This window comes from Solanum stenotomum, chromosome 6, assembly GCF_019186545.1.
Source record: "Solanum stenotomum isolate F172 chromosome 6, ASM1918654v1, whole genome shotgun sequence".
Lineage (NCBI taxonomy): Eukaryota > Viridiplantae > Streptophyta > Magnoliopsida > Solanales > Solanaceae > Solanum > Solanum stenotomum.
Window position 1 is genome coordinate 41,653,890 of NC_064287.1, and position 17,460 is coordinate 41,671,349.

Consider the following 17,460-nt stretch of genomic DNA (forward strand, 5'->3'; position numbering starts at 1 on the left):
CAAAATGTCACAAAAAAACAAAACTCAAACTTAATTGACATATTTCATTTAATTGTCTCAAGTATCATTATCACAAAAATAAAAGAAAAAAACGCTAATATGCAAAGACCAAATCCTAATTTAGGTGGAACCAACAAAAAAGGAAGACCGAATCCAATCAAACACTAGAGGTAACTCCCGATCCGAATGACAGTCGAATCCCTCAATCCTTCATCAAATCATATATATCTATACACACCGCCTTCCGCCGTTGTATCCTGAAGCATTCTTCAAATCGTAGGTATTTCGCTTCTTTTCCTTTCCCTTTGTACATGGTTGAATTCGAAGATAACTCTACAAAGTTAATTATAATTTATCTGTTTCGTATTACGTAGATGATTTTGGATCTAAATATTAACCAAAAAGTTTTCTTAATTTATAAATTACCGTTTGCGTCCCAAGTAGTTGTTTCAGATTTTGTAGGCTTTAATTTTTGTAACATCATAAAAGTATGTGAATCTATTTTTTTTTAATCAAACTGACATTTTATTCATAACCAAAACTTTGCTAAAAGTATATTTGAGCTGGGGTTGATCTATTTCCAACTCTTTGATTTTTCCCTAAAAATAGACATGTCTATCCTTAGTACAGTTTGATACGAGGTAAATGCACAATATAATGGATAAAAGTAATGTCAGTTCTACTTAAGTGAACTATTCGAGTTGAAGGAAGGCCCCACATGAGAGGGGAGATCATTGAATGTTGAGTATTCAATTCTTTAGTCGAAGTGAGATCATAACTCCTTTAGTCAACTTGATCATAACTCAAGGTAGCTAATTTGCCATCTACTTGATTAGCCTCTCTAAAGCATTGTTGAATGTGGATTTGATGTTGATTGAGCATTTCTTTGATCCTGCTAACTTCATTAAGTATCTTCCATGGAGTTTGATTAGTCCCTATACAATCAACTAACATTTTGGATTCACTCGGCTATCAATCTTGTATGTCCTCTTTCTGTGCACCATATGAGTCCATAAAGAAGAGCAACAACTTCTGCCCTGGTGCCTTGACCTAGGACAAGTGAATAAGTCATTACCAGATGTCCCTCATAATCTCTAAAAATGCCTCCAGTCCACCTCCACATTTGCCAAATCTACAGCTACCATTAGAGTTAAGCTTGAGAAAATGGTTAGAAGGGTTAGTCCATTTTATAAAAAAAAGTAGTTTTGTACTGAATAACACTAGATAACAGAGTAGTGATAGCATAACAGGAGGAGTTCAGTTTCACCTTACTGAACTGGTTAGTAATCAGTTGGGACAGTGGGTAAGCAATTAGAGATAGTGATCTCTCAACATTCGGTTTTTCAGTACCTTATTTTGTACCACATCTTGATCTCCAAATTTCCCAAGTGGCAATGATAGGGAGGCTGACAGTAATGAAACTAGTGACAGGATTAGCAGTTGTGTTTCCACCAATTTATCATAATCTGTCTGTAAGTATTATTAGAATAACCAATCTCAAGGAGGCCACAGAGAGATTTCCAAAGATCTTTGGCAAAAGTACCACTACAAAATAGGTGGTCAAGAGTTTCAGCTCCTAGACTACCACAACAGAAGCACCTAGATTGAATAGGAATCCCAAATCTAAAGACTATCATCTGTAGGAATTTTATTCCTCAAGGCTCTCCAAACAATGAAACATATCTTGAAAGGAACCTTCTTGTGCCATGTTTTGAAATTAATCCATCTTTTTTGTTCCCTCTGTTATCAAGAGACCAAACAGGTTAATCTGGCTCATTTTCTCGTAACCGAATATTCATATTATCTATATGGGCCAATACATCATGAGGAATGTCGTGATCCCATTCCTGCCAGTTCTATTGGTCGTTCCTGAGGGCTTCACAAATCTTTAGTCTTAGGTCCGCGACCCTCAGGTAAGTATTTCCACAAAGGATCTCTTCTGCTTCTTTACTACACCCAGAAGCATAGCAATTAATAGAAGTTGGCTCCCCCAGGTGAACAATTTGCTGCATATTTCCCAGTTCTTCACTATCACTGTTTTTATCATTCTGTTCCCCCATTGTTGTTATCTAACAGTTCTGCGTGCTTTTGTTCTTCTTTTACTTGATTTTTTTTCAGAAGACCCTCTTGCTTCATTTTCTACAATCGCATTTTCTTCTCTCATAACTATTGGGTTGTTTCCTCCATCTATTTTATTAAAGATCTGTTGTCCAGTTCTGTCTTGGCTTATACTTCTTTTCTGGGGCTTAGTACTCTTGGGCCTGGACAAGAGGCCCCAATCTGATTTCGAATTTAAACGAGTCATCTGCAAGTCACATGTCTCATTGAACCTTTCCCCTCCAGTTGTCTTTCTCTTACAACCCACATGTTGTTTCTGACTAGAATCCCTTAATTGATGGGATTCTAGTACAGAATTACAGCTTGCACTTTGGATTATCCCTGGGTAAAACATTGTATTTCTTCTCCATTGGTTCCATAACCTGATTCCGCTGCTATTTCAAACCTTGGTTTGCACTCCACTCATATAGGAAAGTGGTAAGTAATTCTGTTCCGTTCTATGGAGACCTCCTTGGGTATTTTCCTACTGTTGCTAGCCACCAGAATCCTTGCCCACTTCATGTGATTTTTTAGTTATGTTTCTTCCTCAATTGCATTCTGTCCTCCACAGGCTTCTCCAAATTCTTGGAAGACTTTCTGAGACCACAAGTGCAGGGGAATGCCAACCACTCTGATCCAAGTTTCTTTGCATGTTAAGGAGTTTGGGATGCTTCCTATTAAGGGGTTCCACCATTCCAGATGGAAGCTGCAATTCTTCCATCTCCATTGCCCTTGTAAGGTTTGCTCCGCCATGCGTCTGTTTGGAAACTCAAGCAGAAATGAGTCGCCAGCAAATTGTAGATGTTGACGCCATATGCTTTCTTCCCATTTGTTGAGGACCACCTTCTAATGTCAGCAAGTGTTGGCTTTTCCTTCAACTCCTCTCCGCAATAACCAACTACACATCTCTTGAGTAGGCTATCTTCCTGATCGTCCGTCCATTCTATCAGTCACTTTTATGTTTCCATTCCTACTCTTTATCTCAGCAGTATGTAGACTTTGATTGCCATTTACTCTCTTGTACAATTGCTACAAAAGGGTACTTGACCTCTTGTGGAGGAATCTATACCTCCTCTGCCATTTAATGAACCTTTCTATCTTTAATGCAATATCCATCCATCCAACATTCAATGTTAGCTCTGGAATAATTAAGCCAGACCTTCCCCCTCCATTTAATGAGATTATGCTTATAAATATCTCATGTTGATTGCTCTTTCTAGTGCAAAAAGGTCCGATGCCTTTTCTGAAAATCTCCATCTCCTAATCTTCTGATCTCCTTCTGATCTTTCGATGCTTCTTTCATACAAAAGCATATCCAATCCATAGCTTTTCTGCTCACAGTGGACCTTCGCATCATCTTCCTACTCCTTTCTACCCATTCAGACTTGCCATTTCCCACCTTGCAATATCGAATGACTTAAACCCTGCGTTGAAATAGATCCTGTTGTCCTCCATCCTTAAAAATAGAGTTTCTGGTTGAGAGAAATGTTCAAAGGAGGGGAAAAGAAAGAGAGTAACTACAGAAGGTGATAACTCAGGGAGGTGAGAGAGAGGTTTTCTGGTAAGGAGTGCCAGAGAAGACGTTTCTCCCTCCTAGGAAGCAAGAGAGAGAAGGTTTTTGGTTTCATGCCTGAGAGCATTTTCAGTCCCCTTTTGGATGTCTGTTTTCTATTGTAGAAATCGAAGCTTTTTCAATGCCCCTGAGATCTGTTTGCCAAGGTCTGAATTTGTTCCCATAAAGGTCTTCTAAAGGAAGTTCTACATTTAGCATACACAGATGTGAGGTAGAAAACCGTAGAGGTCGTGAGCTGAGTGATATTACAAGACACTTGTTGATCAGTATGCTCGATAATATCAACCCCGAAATCTGATTTCCAGAAAATCCATATTTTGTTGTTAATGTTGGAGTGGCAACCAGCCATCCCAAGGTGCCTCATATAGGTAGTCATCTCATTCTTATTCCCAAAAGGTTCTTGGAGACTGATAAAAGAGACTTTGTGTTGGTTGGTAAGAGTTCTGAGCCTTTCATAGGCACAGTGTGCTTTAATGCTCCTGATGTTCCAAAATATGGTGTTAATCATTGGAAACTATAGGCGTGAGATCTATGTTCTTTTTGTTTTTAGACTTACACGTCCCGCAGGGAGTAAGCCCATCAAAGTTTTGTATGTCCCAAGATATAGCCATGTCCATATCTGCTGAAGGTACAGATTGGTCATGGCGAGGTTATCTCCACCTGAAACTGAGTTATAGTCAATCAAGGATTGAGTGTCTTCCACTTCTTCATCAGAATCTGTCTCAAAGTGCTCGTACTTATTAACTTCACCCTTTTCTTTCTGATTTGTGGTATCAGTGGTTGTAGAATCAAGTTCTCTGTCAGGAAAGTCTAACAGATCAGCTGCAATAATATTAGAAGTGTTGGGGCTCTCTCTAGGGTCTGGATGTTTCATCTTTTCCTGAGACTTATCGATATCTTGAGGTGTCCCTCTTCCATGCTAGGTGCCACTTGTGGTGGTCTGCCCTGGTGAGCTGTTTCACCCAAATCCATTCTCATATCTACAACTTTACCAATCAAATTGAGATAGTCATTTGAATTACTATGGGTGAGATCACCACTTTTAATAGTGTTGTTTTCCTCATGGTTTTTCCCTCCTTTAACCTTCCTTTCATATGGTGGATTAGACTTTCCAAAGTGTGAATGTTTTCTATGAGCTTTGTTCTTCCTCTTTTTGTTGTATCCGGAGTCATTTTTGCTTTCCGCATGGGGAATTTTGTTTTTGTGAGCCTGAATAGAGTCAATTGTCCATTGTTTGCTGGCGTCCCTTTGTGTTTGGGGGATTGTTGCTTTAGCTGTACTTTCTTCACACATTGCCGTCACTTTTGTCTCATCGTCTTTCATATGCATTGTCTCATTATTACTAGTCTGCTGGTCAGTAAATACATTAGTACTCTTGTTTGTTCTGTTTCTGCCTCTTCCTTTCGGTACTGTTTGCCAACCTTCTGTATCTTCATGTGTTTCAATTTCCATGGTTTGTGAGTGTCCTGTCTTATTTGCTTCCTTCCCTTTGGCAGTTTTATCCTCTTTCTGACCACTGGAATCTATTTGCATAGCATTTTTTGCGGTGTTTCTATCTTCTCGAGGATTTTGAGCTACAACTTCCTTGTTCCCCTTTTGAACAACCATGTAACTTTCTAAGTTCAGGATGTGCCATCCTACACTTCAGATCACTATGTCCCTGAATTTTACAATGTTTGCAGTACTCCAGAATAGTTTCATACTCAGTCTTCTGTATAATCTTCTTCAGCTTGCTGGAAGTAGTTTTAATTTCATCACAACTTCATTAAGGAGTGGTTATGTGACATCGATCTCAACTTTCACCTTGGCAGTAGTTGGTCTACTCTCTGAGAGTGTAGCCTTATCAGTGATTATTGAGATGCCTATGGGCTCTACTATCCTACAAAGGGCATCACATTCGAAGTAGTGCCATTTGAGATTCAGTAGATTTATCCAAACTGGCGCAAGGGTAGTTTCCATCGCTGGTTTGAAGTCTTTTGTCCAAGTGAGTAATTTCATTTGTATGTTACAAATAGTAAGGAAGTTCCTACTATAGACACTTCTATAGTCCTCCTCTAGGTCAAAATCAGTGAAGACATGCCGTAAATTATAGGCTCCAATCTGTACTTCTCCTCGAGCTGGTATAGATCGTTTGAAATCTGTTCGGATTCTATCTATAGCAGGTCTAGTTCTGGGAAACTTCCTATAATTGTCAATCGACATGTAGCAGCAAGTTGGTCATCCTCTTCTTGTGTGAAACTAACTGTAGGTTTTCCTGAAATAATTGCATATGGTCGGTGAGGTAGTTTGACTCTTGTTATCCCACCTCCATGATTGAAACCAGCTAGGAGTTTTGTAAAATTTGTTGAAGATTCTGCAATTGGAGCTAGAACGGTGGTAATTGTGGAATTATTGTGAGGGTGGGTTTTGCCCAATTCAGCGTTGTCAGCAGTTGGAAGAGGTGGAAAAGCTTGGGGATTTAAGACGGGATCTGGTGGTAACAGTGGCGGGCTCTTGGTTGGGTCTCTGTAGTGATACCGGCATCGGTGGTCCATCAGCATTCTTTTTTGCGACTACGTGAAAACTACTAGAATTTCAATAAATACCAAGTCTGAAGTCTAGCCTCTGTTGTTTAACAATTATTCAACTTTTGGTTTATAAGCCAAAATCCATAAGTTAGACTTTGCTTATTTTTATATTTTTGTCTTAAAAACAAGTTAAAAACACTTTTTTTAATTTTAGTCAAACACTTTAAAAGTGCATAAAAAACTTTTGGCTTAAAACACTTAAAATAAGTTAATCCAAACAGGCTCTTAGATTCATTGCCCCATGGGATTATTGTGGTAGACATGAGGTTGAAGCATGTTTATAATCTTATATTCTGACCTTTTTTTTTCTTTCCAGCTATTCAGAATTCAAAGTGGCAATGATCAGTAGCTGCTTTAAGAAACTTAAAGTTGAAAGGGACAAACTTGATAGACTTACAGATCTCCCTATTAATGTCAAACACCAGATTCAGGAGCACTTATCTGTGGAAGAAGCGGCAAGAATGAGTGTTTTGTCTAGACCGTGGAAACATATTTGGGTTTCAATTCCCAAGCTTGTATTTTCTGCTGACTTTTGCCACAACAAGCCATTAATAATAGACGTCATTAATACAATTCTGTTGCAACATTGTGGAGCCATTAAGACATTCCTCGTCAATATCTCATCAATACCTTCTTCTCAGCACTCAGTTATTGATGAATGGATGCTTTTGTTGTCAAGAAACGGTATCATGGATCTCACCCTTGAGAATCTAGACAAGGATCGTCTGATTCTCAACAATGCTCCTTATAAATTGCCTTCCTGCCTGTACGGCATAAATAAACTAGAAAGTTTGACCCTGTCCAAATGCATTTTCAGGCCGCCATGCAGCTTTACGGGTTTCCACATGCTCAAAAACCTTTCACTACTTAAAGTCGTCTTACGTTTAGATGTTGCAACTTCTTTCTTGTGGATGCCAGATCTTGTGATTCTGCAAGTTAAGTTGTGTAGTGGTTTTCCTAACTCGAACATATATGCTCCAAAACTTTCCCAAATATCATTCCTTACCATTAGAACCAAAACCCTTGAGTTGGGTCATTACATGGACTGTCGGATGCTGACAACAGTTATACTTGCATCGTCAATAACAAATCAAGATAAACCGATAAACATGACCTATCTTCTCAAGTGCTGGCCTGAAGTTCGTAATTTTGGTCTGCACACTTACTACCTCAAGTCTGTTACTACTGAAGCAGAGAGGCTCCCCACATACCTCAACAACTTGAGGACTCTCGCATTATATGAGTTTGATTTTGATGATGAAGATCATATATTTGCTCTTCTAGGAATGCTTAGAATTTCTCCCAATTTGGATAGCCTCCTTTTTGAGTTGAGCTCCAAGAAGAAAGGTGTCATGGAAGTAAATGTAAACCATTTTGAAGGACCAACCTACAGGACACTAGGACTATTCCACAAGCTTCAAAGATTGATAATAAAAAAGTTCCATGGTTCAACAACTGAAATGTTCTTTGTAAGGTTTATACTTGCCTCTGCACCTCTACTCCTGAAAACCGTCCTTAATGAAGATGCAGAAAGTGTTCATGAAAGCAAATTCTCAAAGGAGTTGATGGGGTTCCCTCGGGCATCTCCTAAATTGCAAATATATGTGAACCATAAAAAAAAATAGGCCAGGGACCCTCTTTCTCATCATCTTGATTCTTGTGTAGAGGATCCTGTATTATTAAGCTTCAAGTGCATGTTAGCCATGGATATTTATACTTCTGGAATTTTAGTTTGTCGTTCTTGTATTCAACTAATATTATTCCTTAGCTCTTAGGTTCAAATCCCAATGGAGGCAAAAATACTGAGTAATTTTTTTTTACATAACAGACTATTTACTTGTTGGAGATTGTTTTGTGTTTACCTTAAGGTTCTATCTATAGTCAACTGTTAAATCAGGCACCAAAATTTTGTGATACTATCTGAACAATCAATACTTGAAACAATTTGCAAACCTGTTAAAAAGCTACAACATTCCTTGAAATTCACGTTTACCATAGACATTCATCTGCTGATTAAACTCAGAAGCTCAGCAGAAGCTGAGATGTATAGCTACAACTGTAACTGAAATTATTTGGATGCTGGGATTACTAAACGACTTAGGGCCTATTTAGAAGGACACCCTGGTAATTGGATTTTGTGTAATTTGTGTAATTGCACTGTCTTGTCCTGTTTGGTTAGACAGGTAATTACTTGGTCAGCAGGTAATTGGTGTAATTGACAGGGGGTAATTACATTTTACAATTCACAGGCAAAGGCTTTGAATTGCTGGTAATTACATGGTGTAATTACCACCTGATTACTTTTTAATTTCTTTTTTTTATATTTCTATTTTTATTTTTTTGTTTTAATTTTTTTTTACTTCTATTATTTTAAGTTCGTTTTTTATTTTTATTATTCTAAAAATTTGTAAAAGATTATTTTTTATTATATATTATTATATTTCATTTTCTTCTTGTTCTCAATCTTACTTTATGCGATTCTATGTAATTTTTTCGTATTATCTATTTCTTTATGTCATGCTTATTTTCTCATTAGCATAATTTTATTAGTATTCTAATTTTTAAATTAAAATAGAATTTATTGTGAAGTAAGGTTATAGACTTACGTTTTCTTTATTAAGAAAAAATAAAAATAAATCATACTTATTGCTATGTTGAAATTTGTTATAAGAGTATTATGTTAAATTTTTTGTTTTGAATTTATAACTTATGTTATATTTTCAGTTTCATTTGTTTTAGTAATATTGAATTTACATTGCACGTCATTTTTAATTAGACTTGATAGATTATATTTTTATCAAATTAATAATTTATGACATTTTTTTTACATATAATTCTTTTTATCAAACATGTATTTCACGATATTCGTAGAAATTTCATACTTTTAGTTGTTACGACCAATTCAATTGAAATATATTAATTTGAAAAAATATAAATCAATTATTTTTTTAATAATATTAGTTATAGAAAATATGTTTATTAATTAATATATTTTCAAAAAAGAATATATATCTTAAATATTTAATTTAATGTCATTTATAAAGTTTCTTATTTGTCTAGTATAAATTTTAAATAATTAATTTTTATTTTAAAATTTTAATATAATTTTATGATTGCAATTGTGCATCCAAACAGAACATGTGTAACTACACTGTGGCATCTAAACAAGACATGTGTAATTACACTATGGCAACCAAACAGGTCAGTGTAATTACTAGACTGGTAATTACTACCCTAGTAATTACACAAATTCCAATTACCAAGTGGCTTTCCAAACATACCCTTTGGGATTGAAGTGCAGACAACAAAGCAACAATCTTTAGTGAGCAAAACTAGAGAGGGAAATACTCATTAGAAAGGTCAATTCTTCTTCTTCTTCTTCCTCCTCTTCTTCCTCGTCCTCCTCCTTCGTCTTCTCCGCCTCATTCGTCTTCTTCTTCCTCTTCTTCTTCTTCTTCCTCCTCCCCCTCCTCTTCTTCTTCTTCTTTTTCCTCCTCCTCCTCGTCCTCTTTTTCTTCTTCCTCCTCCTCCTCCTCCTCCTCATCTTCTTCTTCCTCTTCCTCCTCCTCTTCTTCCTCTTCCCCCTCATCCTCTTCCTCCTCATCTTCCTCTTCCTCTTCCTCTTCCTCTTCTTCCTCTTCTTCCTCCTCTTCCTCTTCCTCTTCCTCTTCCTCTTCCTCTTCTTCTTCTTCTTCTTCTTCCTCTTCCTCTTCCTCTTCCTCTTCTTTCTCTTTCTCTTCCTCTTCTTCTTCGTCCTCTTCCCTTAGATTTCTTGAAGTATCAGAAAGGACACAAGCATATAAAAAATGCAATACTGAGGAGTGAATGTAAGAAGTGGGTGGTGGAGGTGAAGTGTGGACGACTAGAAGATAGACATGAAGGAGATGTGGTGTTGGATGTTTCCATTTTTTATTCGACTCATTGTGAGATAGTATCTATAAGTAAAAGACGATGCCAAGAAATTTGATATGCTATAATATTCTTGTAAAGGATTGTTGAAAGTAACTTAGTGCGATTTATTCCTTATGTGTGGTTTGCAAGACAAAGTGCACATCATAGAGTGCTCACACAAAGGACAGAGGCCGCAAGTTTTCCAAAGGTAATTATGTATGATACTATTAAAGAAGCTCTATAAATATGCTTTCCTTTAAAAATTTATTGTATCATAACAACTAACAGCTATCAATTTTAAAAGATGGAGGCAAGATGGAGGCACCTATAATCCTAGGCAAAATTGCCAGGACTCTTTGTAAACTGTCAACTTGATCGTGTTGACTTAATGGGATGTCAAATTGGAAGGATCAACTCCTATAGACTTGAAATAGGCTTTCTCTGCATTTGCTACTCTATTGTCCATTCCTTTCTACAGTTGCCCCTCACCTGCCACAACAAACACAAGATCAATGAATCACACAATAATTTTCCGCTTTGCGTTTTAAGGTGGAAAAGGATGATTCACAAAGTACCAATATAACAAATGTTAACATAGAATTACTTACCCCTTTCCAAGAAGCATTTACATCTTTTGCTTCTCCCTGTATACAGTGAATGAGGAAAGGGCGATAATTATGTTAGATGCCTAAATTAACGATCACTTAAGGTTTGCAATGCTACTCAATAATTTGTGCGGGAAGGTAGTATCAATAGTTGGCTTCATTCACTTACCTCATTTCCAGAGAAGGGAGACCTTGATGAACAATCCATTGAGCATCTACGACTCCAATTTTCTTATGAGCAGGCTTCAAAAGAGAATATACAGTTAGAGCTTTTGAATAATCTGGTACTAAGACAAATGCATGTAAAAGAAAGTTGCCAAGAGACTGAATTCATTGGATGAGCTGAACTTACGTCAACACATTTACGAAGCGCAAAGTCAAGTCCCCAACCATGGACTAAGTCACTCTACAAGTGATAAAACAACAAAGTTAAGAGATTGAATGTTAAGAATTCATCACCAACTTAATTATTTACTTAAGATAAATCAAGAGAAATCTAGAATATTCCGAAATTGTAAAGAAGTGAAGGAAGATCTCTAGAATGAGTATTCTAGATAGAAAAGTCTAGAAATATTCTAGAAAAGATAGTTCTAGAAAAAATATAGTTAGGAATATTCTAGAATAGAGTAGTATGTATCTCTGTAGATTCTTCCATCACCTCCTATAAATAGAGGTGGTCCATTTGAGTTGTAAGCAACCAAGGAAGAAACAAAGTAAAAAAGCAAGAAAGAAAGTAAGAGAAAACAAGAGTGAGTGCTAAGTCAAGAGTGCTGAAGCAAGCAACAAATGTGATGAAGATTGTAAGACCGAAGCGGGTCCTTACTTTGATATAATAAAATTCAAGTTGTGAGAAGTCGATTGTGCTCGTCGTCTCCCACCAAAAATATTCAACCAGTGGTATCAGAGCCTGGTGGATAAAGAAAGGTAGCAACTCAAAGGAAAAGAGATCTTACAAGCTACCGTCGGAGGCTACAAATTGTGAGGCACTAATCAATGGCGGATTTCACAAGTACTCTCAATAGCGTTGAGACGCTCAATGCAAGCAACTGCGGATCATAGAGCACGAGAACGCAATATTACTTTCTCGGCCAGTAATTATGGGATATAATTGGTGGAGCAGATACCACACCACCATCTAAAGCAGCAAAAAGGTGGAAGATCAAAGCTGGAAAGGTCATGTTTGTTCTCACGGTAACAATTGATGAGTTCTTGCAACGAATTAAAAATGCCAAGACACCCAAAGAAGCTTGGGACACCTTGGCAATGATTTTTACAAAGAAAAATGATGCGAGATTACAAAGGCTTGAAAATGAGCTTTTGTCGATATCTCAACGGAATATGACAATCAACCAATACTTCTCAAAGGTAAAATCTTTATCTGATGAAAAATCAAATTAGATCCAGAGAATGCTATCATAGAGACAAGAATGAGAAGAATCATTGTTCATGGTCCAAGGCCAGAGTACAAAGGCATAATTACAGCCACACGAGGGTGGACCACAGAACCAACTTTATCTGAGTTGGAAAATATGTTGGCAAAAGAAGAAGATTTGGAGAAGCCATTATCAAGCCTTACTATAAAAGATGAAGATAATGCGTTCTTCACCAAAAGATAAGACTATAAAAAAAACAGAGAAAAGCTCACGGCCAAGGGGAGACCAAAATAATCAATATCAAAGAAGTCAACGACAAAACAAGCAGGTGAAAGGCTTTAACAACCGGCAAATGGAGAAGTGCTACAATTGTGGAAAGAAAGGACAATACGCTAGAGACTGTTGGTACAAGAAAGCTGAAGGTAATGTAGCTATTTCTTCCCAAAATCAGAAAGATGAAGAAGAAGTTTGGGATTTCAAGACCTCTTATGCAGTTGAAGAAACTAATCAACAAGAGGAGCTTGTCACCTGTCACTCTAACAAAGAAGAAGAAACTGTACTTGTAACTGTAAGTGAGAAATTGGTCGATTATGAACATGATTGGATTGTTGATTCAGGATGTTCCAATCACATGACTGGTGATGAGAAAAAGTTCATTAACATGAGTGAATATAAAGGCGGTCGAGTAGTGATGACTGCAAATAATTCAAAAATGCCAATAACTCATATTGGCACTCATCACAGCTCAAGACAAGTGGAACTTCAAAATGTCTACCATGTTCCAGGTATGAAGAAAAACTCATTATCTGTTTCACAACTAACAGATTCTGGTAACTACATCTTGTTTGGGCCAAATGACATAAAAGTATATCGAAACTTAAAAATTACAAACGCACCAATCATGGAAGGAAGAAGATTAGAATCAATCTACGTCATGTCAGCTGAGACAACTTATGTTGAGAAAACTCAAAGTAATGAAACAGCTAATCTATGGCACGCACGTCTTGGGCACATGAGCTACAACAAACTAAAAATCATGATGCAACAGTCAAAATTAAAAGGTCTTCCCAAGCTTGAGATTACAGGAGACATTATATGTACTGGATGTCAATATGGGAAAGCACATCAACTTCCCTATGGAGAATCGAAGTATCAAGCAAAGAAGCCAATGGAGCTAGTACACTCAGACGTGCTTGGACCAGTGAAGTAGTCCTCCATCAGCGGTTATCGTTACATGGTAACATTCATTGATGACTTCTCAAGGTACGTATGGATTTACTTCTTAAAAGAGAAATCTGAAGTATTTGAGAAGTTTAAAGAGTTCAAATATACTGTGGAGAATGATATTGAAAGCAAAATCAAGTGTCTCCATACGGACAATGGGGGAGAATACACATCACGAGAGTTCAATGGCTATCTTAAAGAGAAGTTGATAAGATGACAACTAACTTGTCCAAATACGCCACAACAAAATGGAGTGGCTAAAAGAAAAAATAGACATCAGGCAGAGATATGCAGAAGTATGCTGCATAGTATGAATGTAGCAGCAAGGTTTTGGGCAGAATGCATGAAGATTGTTGTCCACATCACCAACAGGTTGCCACAGGCAAGATTGAGATTCATCTCACCATTTGAGAAACTTAAAAAAATGATTCCTACCGTAAGCCACTTCAGAGTTTTTGGTTGTGTGTGCTATGTGTTCGTGCCAAATCATCTCCACAACAAGTTTGATAGGAAAGTTGTTTGTTGCATCTTTGTTGGATATGACGAACAAAGCAAAGGATGGAAGTGTTGTGACCCTACCACAAATCGGACATACGTGTCAAGAAATGTGGTATTTGACGAAGTGTCATCTTAGTGGTCCAACGAAGTTTCTTTGCCATACTCAATAGCTCTTAAGCAAAAGCTGCAGGTTAAGCTCAACAAAGTAGAACAAGGGAACAAAATAGAATCTAACTAGGAGGTATCTTCACAAAAAGAAAAGACAAGCTTATGGCAAACCGGATCTTGTGAAACACCAGATGAGTTGCAAGAAGAAGTCCAAGAAGTGTCACAATCGCAACTGAGGAGGTCTACACGACTGAAGCGTCTAAACACCAAGTACATAGATGCAACATTAACCGAGGTGGTTAACATCAAAGAGGCTATTGCCTTTGAAGAAGCTTCAAAGAGTAGGAATCGGAATAATCCGACTAAGGTGGAGATCCTCAAAGGGCATGGACATTATGATGCTTGCAAAGTTTCAGGAATCGTTCACAACAGACGCAAATAAAAAATTAAGTTGGTGTTGAGGGGGAGTGTTAAGAATTCATTACCAACTTAATTATTTACTTAAGATAAGTCAAGAGAAATCTAGAATATTCCGGAATTGTAGAGAAGTGAAGGAAGATCTCTAGAATGAGTATTCTAGAGAGAAAAGTCTAGAAATGTTCTAGAAAAGACAGTTCTAGAAAAAATATAGTTAGGAATATTCTAGAATAGAGTAGTATGTATCTCAGTAGATTCTTCCATCACCTCCTATAAATAGAGGTCGTCCATTTGAGTTGTAAGCAACCAAGCAAGAAACAAAGTAAGAAAGCAAGAAAGCAAGTAAGAGAGAAAACAAGAGTGAGTGCTAAGTCAAGAGTGTTGCTGAAGCAAGCAACAAATGTGATCAAGATTGTAAGACCGAAGCGGCTCCTTAATTTGATATAATAAAATTCAGATTGTCATAAATAGATTGGGCCCGTCGTCCCCCACCAAATATATTCAACACTGAATTCATTGGATGAGCTGAACTTACATCAACACATTTACGAAGCGCAAAGTCAAGACCCCAACCATGGACTAAGTCACTCTACAAGTGATAAAACAACAAAGTCAATCTAAAAAAATGTATGACGTCTCAGATCTTCTCGATGTTTAATGTGCTAGGTATGATACCTGAATCATATACCACACACAACGCCATGCATCTCGGGAAAAGACCGGAGCCATGATCTCTACAAATCTGAATATAGAGAAGAGTAGATGATAAGAACAAGTAAAGAACTGAAAAAAAACGAATGGGAGAGCTATCCATATGCTGCACAAGGAGGCAAATGGGGGTCTGCACACCAGCCTGGTTTCTCTTCTGTTGTCCTGATGAGATAAATCAAGAAAAAGACGAATAAACAGAGAGAAACCTATAAATCAAGAAGTACAGAACAATTTAAAGGATGAGAAAAAAACAGGACTTGTGAATAAATAATATCATGGGATTCCTGGCTCTTACGTGTGAACTTCGCGATCACCTCTTCTCTTTGTCATTTGCCATGTTGTTTCTCTCCTGGGATCCAAACCTGGCTGTGAAATTTATAAATCATGCTTCTTGACAAGTTTAATGTACTTGGTGTTGGATGGACAATTCAGAAAAAACTAAGACATTGGGATTTGGGTCAAATCAGTCTGTTGATCACAGGAAGCAGGAAATTACATGACTTTTACTCGTTGGCATCAAAATGCTCAACTCCTAGGTCTTCATCCCAGATAAAAATATAGTCATATGGGGCAACTATGTCTGGATGCAGAAACCTTTTCGCGTACCACCTTATGAAGAGGTAAAGTTCTTGTCACTAACATGATTTAAAGCATCACTTAAAGTTGATCATAGTTCCAGTCCAAAGCTACTTTTTATCATATTACTTACCATTTTGTTTGTTTCCGAACACTCACGTGGATGGCATTTTTTGACCACTCAAATTCATCCCATTCAGTTGTCTTACCATCACAGTGAAAAAGAAGAATTGTGAAGTCGTCCACAAAAAAAAATGGTCAGGATGAGGAGGAATTGGGAATAAGAGAGAAGGAGAGGAGGGGGGGAACCTATGAAAGCAAAACAGATTGATATACCTTCTTTACAGCAGCATCAATGTTATGCTTCTGCTTAATACCGACAGTAAATGTTACCAGATATTTTGGCTTGCTTTGTAGGTCCTGCAGATAAAATATGATAAGAAGCTGCCTCTTCAGGTAAAAGTAATAATCCTGGATTCGTCAGTAAAATGTCTTCATTCAACTATTTTAAAAAAAGTTCTTCATTCTTAAGGTTTGTGAATTGCAACTGCCTTGATCTGGATTAACAGGGGAATGGATAAACAAAATCAAGTTTTTGGTAAGGAAGACACTAAGATTTTTCTAGATCAAAATCAACCCAGGACGGAGGTGGATAACAAAGGACAAAGTTTGATCAAAAGTAACAGGCAAAAAGTTGAGTTTTTTAACCTTATAAGAGAGTATTATGCAACAAGCTTAAGTGACAAGAAACAATTCTAATATGTCCCAACATACTAATTATCCAACATTTTGTAAGATGTATTATATCTAGATTTGCAGAACAGAGGTAAATTCTTATACTTCCGATTTTAGCCAAGCAATTCTGAACAAGCTAGACCAATAGAATGGATCTAAGTAAAGAAATAAGTAGTTTTAAGTGTTGGGTTTTAAAAGGTGTAAATGGAAAATGAAGAGTTGCGACTTTTATGCAGAGTTGCGATTTTTATGAAAAGTTGTGACTTCTATGAAAGGTTGTGCCGAAAGATTGTGACTTTTCCAAAGGTTTGTGACCTTTTCGGTAAGGCACAATAAGAACATTTTCACACTACCATTTGTTTTCTATAAATTGAGGATTTCCTCTCATTTTAGTTAAAACGAATTTTTTTGGACTTCTTCTACTACTACTAAATCTAGTATTCTAAGTGTACTTTACTGCCATTGAGTGCTTCGGTGACACCGTGGTTTTAGGTACCGATACACCGGTGAGTATAATCGTTCTATCCTGGTAGGATATATTCCATTAACCTCGGGTACTTGAGGGAAATAATTTCCTTAAGGGGATACTGTGCATTCGGTGGGCTCGATTTTCTTTCTTTGAGAAAAATATTTTTATATTGTTTCTAATATGTTTCTGATTCTATTTTCTCTACTAGTTTTAATTTTCTAGTTTGAAAATACTCTTTAAACTTTGTTGTTTCTTACCAAGTTCTTCAAAGTTTTGTTCTAAATATCTTAGGAATACAAGGTGAACAACAATCTTAAGGAAATTATTATACTATTGGTATTTCTTGTATTCTACTGATTGAGAGAAACAGATCATGGAAGTAGAAGATTAATGCATTACTTCTCTAGAATTTGGTGTTTTATTTAGCAAGGTCGAAGTGAGAATGTACTAGAAGAATTGGTGGTATTTCGGTTAAAGATTACACCAGGTAACCTTCTTATTATTTATCTAAGGAGGAAAATAGTTTCTAAAAGTTAACAGTTTTTATATTTATCATGTATGTCTTTGGAAAAAGATTTGCAAACCATATGTTTTTTTTGAATGAATTTTCCTTGGA

The 17,460-nt window shown here is 36.9% G+C and overlaps 2 protein-coding genes across 4 annotated transcripts; one reads left to right on the forward strand and one right to left on the reverse strand.

Annotated features, from left to right (window-relative positions):
* Nucleotides 1-140: 140 nt before the first annotated feature.
* LOC125866744 (F-box/FBD/LRR-repeat protein At1g13570-like) lies at nt 141-8,019 on the forward strand. Its single transcript, XM_049547089.1, has 2 exons — nt 141-280; nt 6,554-8,019. The coding sequence occupies exon 2, from the start codon at nt 6,576-6,578 to the stop codon at nt 7,860-7,862; it is 1,287 nt and encodes a 428-aa protein (XP_049403046.1). The 5' UTR covers nt 141-280; nt 6,554-6,575; the 3' UTR covers nt 7,863-8,019.
* A 2,566-nt stretch (nt 8,020-10,585) lies between these two features.
* Nucleotides 10,586-16,059, reverse strand: LOC125866760 (uncharacterized). 3 transcript variants are annotated; one of them, XM_049547109.1, is made up of 10 exons: nt 15,977-16,059; nt 15,774-15,844; nt 15,572-15,673; nt 15,360-15,430; nt 15,168-15,226; nt 15,029-15,093; nt 11,086-11,139; nt 10,903-10,976; nt 10,737-10,772; nt 10,586-10,617 (listed from the first exon to the last, which is right to left on the reverse strand). In XM_049547109.1, the coding sequence occupies exons 4-9, from the start codon at nt 15,392-15,394 to the stop codon at nt 10,754-10,756; spliced, it is 306 nt and encodes a 101-aa protein (XP_049403066.1). In that variant the 5' UTR covers nt 15,395-15,430; nt 15,572-15,673; nt 15,774-15,844; nt 15,977-16,059; the 3' UTR covers nt 10,586-10,617; nt 10,737-10,753. The 3 variants fall into 3 exon arrangements, with proteins under 3 accessions (XP_049403066.1, XP_049403064.1, XP_049403065.1); XM_049547107.1 differs by lacking the exon at nt 15,977-16,059 and having other exon boundaries at nt 15,774-15,895; XM_049547108.1 differs by lacking the exons at nt 15,572-15,673; nt 15,774-15,844; nt 15,977-16,059 and having other exon boundaries at nt 15,360-15,477.
* Between the last annotated feature and the right edge of the window lie 1,401 nt (nt 16,060-17,460).